General features: G+C 53.2%; 1 protein-coding gene across 3 annotated transcripts in view; it reads left to right on the top strand.

Annotated features, from left to right (window-relative positions):
* Positions 1-7,148, top strand: part of Abcc6 (ATP binding cassette subfamily C member 6) — a 57,060-nt gene that overhangs the window by 12,605 nt on the left and 37,307 nt on the right. For all 3 annotated transcript variants that reach the window (XR_003842701.1, XM_021217043.2, XM_029532989.1), the window contains exons 5-10: positions 666-791; positions 1,940-2,001; positions 2,880-3,011; positions 3,570-3,749; positions 4,898-5,075; positions 6,865-7,026. Coding sequence is in view for 2 of the 3 variants with exons in the window: in XM_021217043.2 (XP_021072702.1) it covers positions 666-791; positions 1,940-2,001; positions 2,880-3,011; positions 3,570-3,749; positions 4,898-5,075; positions 6,865-7,026 (840 nt within the window). In the remaining variant the exon portion in view is untranslated. The remainder of the gene's footprint in view (positions 1-665; positions 792-1,939; positions 2,002-2,879; positions 3,012-3,569; positions 3,750-4,897; positions 5,076-6,864; positions 7,027-7,148) is intronic.

Below are 7,148 nucleotides of genomic sequence, written 5' to 3'. Positions count from 1 at the left end.
GGCTGGCCTCGAACTCAGAAATCCGCCTGCCTCTGCCTCCCGAGTGCTGGGATTAAAGGCGTGCGACAACTCTTATTTAAAAAGAAAACATTGCATTGTAGACTGCCTTACAGTTTCAGAGGTCTGGTCCATTATCATCATGGTAGGGAGCACGGTGGCAGGCAGGCAGATGTGTTGCTGAAAAAGGAGCTGAGAGTTCATCCTGACCCATGGGCAGAGGTACCCTGAGTTTGGCATGGGCTTTTGAACCCTCAAAGCCCACCCCCACTGACAAACTTCCTCCAATAAGACCACGCTTTTTAATCCTTTCAAATAGTCCCACTCCCTGGTCACTAAGCATTCAAATATGTGAGCCCATGGGGACCATCCTTGTTTAAATCACCACAGGGCTGGAAAGAAGAAAGGAAGAAAACCCAGTGCTGCTTTGTGGCATTGTCCTGGGGACTGTCACTCACTCAGAAAGCCTGGCATATGGCAGTAACATGTCGTGATCCAGGATGACCAGGAACACTAGAGCCAGGCTTTCATGCACCAGGACTTGGTTCCCATCTAGAAATGGCTCCAGGCCTCAGGAGCTATGTCCAGCGTCAGCCCTGACCTCTGGGACCCCCTTCACTTTCTCACTGCCACTCCTGGGCTCAGTGGGGCTTCTCTGTCCCCCACAGAGCTTCCGTCACGAGCCCCTCCAGCACCTGGCCACCTACCTGTGCTTGTCCCTGGTGGTGGCTGAGCTGGTGCTGTCCTGTCTGGTGGACCAGCCACCCTTCTTCTCGGAAGGCTCCCAGCCATTGGTAAGTCAATCCTGGCATCCTTTAAGCCCAGACCCTTCCAATGTCAACAGCCTGTGACCAAAGTGCGTTGGCCTAGAACACAAGTGTTTTACAGTTGTTATTCATTCAGCCATTTAGCAAAATCTGAACCACACAGCCCAGCATGGGGGCATCTGTGATTCCCAGCTCTAGGAAGGCAGGAGAACTGCAGACTCACAGAATATATCATTCTTATGACTGGTGGATTGGTTACTGTCTCGTCACTGTGACAAAGTATCTGTCGGGGCAACTGAAGGTGGAGATTGTCAGTCCCTCATGATATGGGGGGGTGGATTCATGTGGAGGGAATTTCTCACACTAAAGGGGGGCAAACAGGAAGCTCTAGCCCCCAACACTCCCTCCCTCTAAAACACACACACACACACACACACACACACACACACACACACACCACACTCCATCACTGGGCCCCATTAGCTCATCTTTATAACATGGTCCTTGCTTTGGGTTGCTGTTGTTGTTGTTTTGTATTGTTTTTGAGGTACGCTCTCATATTGAAGCCCAGAGCGGCCCAGGCTAGCCTTGAACCCACAGCAGTCTTCCTACCTCCAGAGAGCTGGGATTACAGGCCCGAGCTACTACCACACCCGTTTGTTTGAGAACATCTTGGTCTCAGTCAAGTAATGGCTATTCTTCTGAGTAACTCTTGCTCTGAGTTATCGACTCCACTGGCCCTCTAGCCCTTTTTGTCTTGCTATGTATCCTTGGCTGGCCGAAACTTAACATGTAGACCAGTTTGACCTTGAACTCATAGAGATCTGCCTGCCCCTACTGCTGGAATCAAAGACGTGATCATCATGCCTGGCCTCTTGTCCTTTTTTGCCTTGACTACCAGGAAGCTCTCTGCTCACTGATGTAAGGAGACATCAGACTTTACCACTCCTATAGTGCTAAGCTCATGTTCACGCTGTCTGCCTCCCCAACCTTGGCCACCTACTCCCTGTGACCTGTGAGACCGAGGCCAGCCTGTCTTGTTTTTCCTGAGATGGGGCCTTGCTATATAACCCAGGGTGGTCTTCAGCTCTCTTTCTTCCTGCCTCAGCTTAAGTGCTGAGATGACAGGTGGACACTGTCACATCTGGTTCCCCCTGGCCTTTTATCTTTTCCAGAATCCGTGTCCAGAGGACGAGGCCTCCTTTCCCTCCAAGGCCATGTTCTGGTGGGCCTCTGGGTGAGTGAGGTGTAGGGCTGAGGTGGGGTCCCCGCCCACCCCCCACCGCATTCCCTCCTGGCCTTACCCAGTTCGGAACTGCTTTCCAGAGTATTCCTCTCAATCTGTCCCTGTTCACTCCTCAGAGAAAGATGGGGCCTTGAACTCTGGCTCTTCCTTAGTGGGCTTGTTAGGCACACCAGAGCCTCAGTCCTTGCCCTCTTTAAAATGGGGACAATTCTACCTCTATCAAATAGAATATACTCAGCGTGTTCATAGCAGGTACAGAATAAAATCACATCTATTATGCAGTGTCTGTCACTTAATGTGTTAAATAAGTGTCTATTGCACGCTAAGCCCCAGGAGTGAGATTTAAAAGGCCACGTCTATCACTTGGGGGATCTCAGGCTGGAGGAGAGAGCAAGTGTCTCAACTCTGCTCCCAACCACAGCCACCCATCAGCTGTGCTGTCTGTGTCCTACTCTAATGTCACCCAGACTTTGTCATGTTGCTTGCCAGGACCCCCAGGCAATTAACCATTTACCGAGCAGCCTATTGCTTGCTTGCCCTCATTTGCTGCCTCACAAGGACACTTGGTAGGACCTAGAGAGACAACCAGCACTGAACAAGAGCTCCCCTTCGAGTTGTTGGAAAGATCAAAGATCTGAAACAACTTTTGGACCCTGAACTTCTGACTCCAGAGAGGGCCTGTTCAGTCATTTTTATTTCCCAGGTCTTTAAAAGGGGTCTTTTAAAAGTAGCTGGGTTCCCCAGGGGAGGTTACTGCCTTCAGGACCCAGCAGAGGTGACTTCCCAGGGGTCACACAGCTACCTGCAGGGAGCAAGATGGGGTGTGGGGACAGCAGGAGGAGCTTGCTCTGGTGGCCCCTCTTTCACAGACTGCTATGGAGGGGCTACAGAGAGCTGCTGGGGCCAAAAGACCTCTGGTCGCTTGGGAGAGAAAACTCTTCAGATGAACTCGTCTCCCAGCTGGAAAGAGAATGGAGAAGAAGCTGCAATGGGCTGCCAGGGTGAGTGGGGGTGGGCTGGAGCTCAAGGGGGAGCCTGGCAAAGGGCACTCAGCAGCTGGCCTCTAGGGCACTCAGCAGCTGGCCTCTAGAACATATTCATCAGCTGGCCTCTAGGGCATTCATACCTCTAGAGTACTCATCAGCTGACCTCTAGAACATTCATCAGCTGGCCTCTAAAGCATTCATACCTCTAGAGTGCTCATCAGGTAGCCTCTAGAACATTCATCAGCTGGCCTCTAGAGCATTCAGCAGCAGCTGGCCTCTAGGGTACTCGTCAGCAGCTGGTCTCTAGAGCACTCATCAGCTGGCCTCTAGAGCATTCAGCAGCAGCTGGCCTCATCATCAGTTGGCCTCTAGGGTACTCGTCAGCAGCTGGCCTCTAGAGCACTCAGCACCTGGCCTCTAGAGCATTCAGCAGCTGGTCAGCAGCTGGTCAACCAGGGCTACAGAGTGACCTTGTCTCAAAACAACAACAATAATAAATGACGAGAATTTGTTGGTCTGCTACAGCCATTGAGTATAAACTCAGGCCCCGTGCCCATGTTTCCTCTCTTCCAGGCACAAAGGGCACAGTAGTGTGGGGGTCCCTGAGACAGAGGCCTTCCTGCAGCCAGAGAGGAGCCAGCGGGGCCCACTGCTCAGGGCTATCTGGCGTGTGTTCCGGTCCACCTTCCTGCTGGGGACCCTCAGCCTGGTCATTAGTGATGCCTTCAGGTTTGCGGTTCCCAAGCTCCTCAGGTAGGCCCTGGCTCTGGCTGAGGGGCCTCAGTGACATCCTGGGAGGAAGAATGTATGTACATCAGGGACTCAGGACCACAGCGCATGTGCAATAAGTCTGCGGAGGTGGGGGACACGTGGCGGGAGAAAGTGACTGATCCCAGGAAGGCAGAGGGCTGTATCAGTTAACGTTTGCTGCTAAACTATTGTCCCCAAGGTTAGAGCTAAAGTCCCAGGCATTCACTCGCTCAGCAGGTTGGGATGTATGGATGGGCAGTTTGGGCTGGATCCCACTGGATGGGGTCACTCAAGTGTTTGTGGCTGGTGGCTGAGTAGGCCAGAGATGTCTGAAATGGTCTCCCAGAGGCTTTGCTCCATGCAGTTTCCATCCTCTAAGAGACTAGGGCAGGCCTGTTCGAGTACTACTGGACATGGCCAGGGAGACAGGACAAAATCACACATACACAGACAGACAGACACAGACACACAGAGACATACACACACAGATACACAGACACAGATACACAGACCACACACACCCCACAAAGCCTGGTGTTGACACTATACTACCTCCTCGTGTCTGAATAGCCAAAACTGATAGCCAGCCCAGGTTCAAAGGGTGGATTGTCAAGCCAGGCCTGGCAGTGAGGAGCTGTCATTCTTACTCAAGAGGCTAAAGGAGGAAGATTGCAAGTTCCAGGCCAGCCTGGGCTACACCGTGGGCTCTAGGCCTGCCTATGTCACTTACTAGATGGAAAGTCAAGCCAGGCCTGGCGTTGGGATTTGTGGTGACAGCACCCAAGAGCCTGGGGCAGCAGGGTCATAGCTTGAGACTTGAAGTACAGAATGAGTCCTAGCCCCAACTAGAGCCAAACCAGGGCTTCAGCTTTGTGTGTGTGTCGGTCAGTGGTCAAGTGTTTGTCAACCAGGCCCTGGGTTTGATCCCTAGCACCTACGTGCCCGTATCCTATCAGAAACGCAAGCTCATGGTATACATAGTGAGTCTGAAGCCAGCCTGAGCTACATGACCTCCATCCCCACCTTGTTTCAAAAAGAAAAAAAAAAAAGTCACATGGAAAAGAAATATGGACAGAGTAGAGGTCATCACCCCCATGACCCTGCACTCAGACGGCTTAGGCCTCACTGCTGTCCCTCTCCCTTCACCCCAGTCTGTTTCTGGAGTTCATGGGCGACCGCGACTCCTCGGTGTGGACAGGCTGGCTCCTAGCTGTGCTGATGTTCTCGGCGGCCTGCCTACAGACGTTGTTTGAACAGCAGCACATGTACAGAGCCAAGGTCCTGCAGATGAGGCTGCGAACAGCCATCATTGGCCTGGTGTACAGAAAGGTGAGTGCCAGGGGTGGGAGTGTGAGCATCCATAAGGCCCAGTCTCCTGTCCTACCCGGCCCAGTCTCCTGTCCTCCTACCTCCTTGGTTAACACTCTGTGATCTGGCCCTGAGACTTCTCCAACCATATCTCTTTCGTCTCTCATCCCTTCGCTGGCTCTTGTCCCGTAGCGAGAACTCCGAGTGATGTCTGTTAAGTGCTGCAAAGATAGAGGCTCTTGGGGCTCAAGGAGAACAAATTGTTACTAGAATGATTGGGGTCAGAGCCTGGCCCTGGACCCTAAAAAGCTGGGCTCGGTACCTTCTCCAATCAGTTGATTAAACAAGCAAGGGACAGTGACTCCCCCCTAAGTCTTTCTCTGGAATCCTGACTGTGAGAATAAGAGGTATGTGTAGCTATGCAGTTCTGGCTGGGGGTGGCCCCAACCATCTGTCTCTGGTAAGTTGTCAAGATACTGTGAGATCTCTCCCAAAGACAAGTTCCTCTGTGGCACAGGCTTCAGTCTTTTCCTTCTCCCAGCATGGGGCTCCTGGGGAACCGGCAGTCTCCAGGTATCCATTGTTTCTCTAGCCTGTCGATGCAAGGGAGGGACACAGGATAATCTGCAGTCCCACCAGGATGCTTACATCCCTCCTGAGTCTCCAAGGCTTTGAGCTCAAGAGGAAACACGGCCTGCCCCTGCAAGGCAGCCTTTGATCCTCAGAAGAGGGCTGACATAACCTGACCCCCAGGGAGACGCCTTCTTGGCTCTTGGCACGGCTGCCATTGAAATGAGCTATAGACATTTTTGAGCTCTGCTTCTGTCACTCAAACTCCAGCTGTGCCAACAGGCCTGGCTCCACTGAAGTTCTCAGGAGGCAGCAGGGGCGGGGAGTCCCTGTGGGTGGGGCAGCAGCTGGCCCTGTGTGAAGAAGACTTGCAGAGTGGAGAGTTCTACACTTCGCATCACACTAACTCTCACACAGCACAGAGCAGGCAGGAAGAGCCAGTGTTCCTCGCGCTGTGGGTCCTGCGACCTCAGGAGCTGGCAGATCAGGAGAAAGGCACTGGAGACAGCGATGGCCAGGAAGCTCAGGCTGGGAGAATCTAACACCCTGTCCTGTCTGTGCCGTGCCTTAGAGGTCCTGGATTCCTGGCCTATGACTCCCTCTCAGGACAAGTTGCTTCGCCTCTCTGGGCCTCAGTTTCCTTAGCTGTAAAATAGGGTCCACATTGATTCTGGAATCACTTTTCACTTCTTAACAACTTTGTACCTGCAGGCCTACTTACAGTCACCAGAGGGGCCCCAGCATCAGTGCACTGTAGCCTGCATCTGCCCCTGACATCTGAGGAAAGGAGGCCACTCTCAGCACAGACATGGGCATCCTTAGCACAGGGCAAATGAGCCCGGATCACCTGGGTCTAGCTTTCTGTAATTTTCACTTACTGTGTCCCCCCAGATCCTTACTGTGTCCCCCCAGGTCCTTACTGTGTCCCCCAGATCCTTACTGTGTCCCCCCAGATCCTTACTGTGTCCCCCCAGATCCTTACTGTGTCCCCCCAGATCCTTACTGTGTCCCCCCAGATCCTTACTGTGTCCCCCAGATCCTTACTGTGTCCCCACAGATCCTTACTGTGTCCCCACAGATCCTTACTGTGTCCCCCCAGATCCTCATGCCCAACCCTGAGAGTTAGCTTGGGAAAGTTTACAGGTTCGCTGCCTAGGTGGTAAACTGAGGCTGGGCCTGCACTCAATGCCAACTCCCATTCCTCCCTCCTCACGCGTCCCTCCTCCTCACACCGGCCCAGGTCCTGGTCCTGTCCAGTGGTTCCAGAAAGTCCAGCGCAGCAGGGGACGTGGTCAACCTGGTGTCGGTGGATGTCCAGCGGCTGGTGGAGAGCATCTTCTACCTCAACGGGCTGTGGCTGCCCTTCCTGTGGATCTTTGTGTGCTTTGTCTACCTGTGGCAGGTATTGATCTGGGCTTCCATATCCTCTTCTTCCTCCTCCCCTTGCTCCTCCTCCTCTTCCTCCTCCCCTTGCTCCTCCTCCTCTTCCTCTTCCCCTTGCTCCTCCTCCTCTTCCTCTTCCTC

The sequence above is a fragment of the Mus pahari genome, chromosome 1 (assembly GCF_900095145.1).
Source record: "Mus pahari chromosome 1, PAHARI_EIJ_v1.1, whole genome shotgun sequence".
NCBI classification, from domain to species: domain Eukaryota; kingdom Metazoa; phylum Chordata; class Mammalia; order Rodentia; family Muridae; genus Mus; species Mus pahari.
The sequence above is the reverse complement of the archived record's forward strand: the minus strand, read 5'-3'. Positions and strand labels throughout refer to the sequence as shown.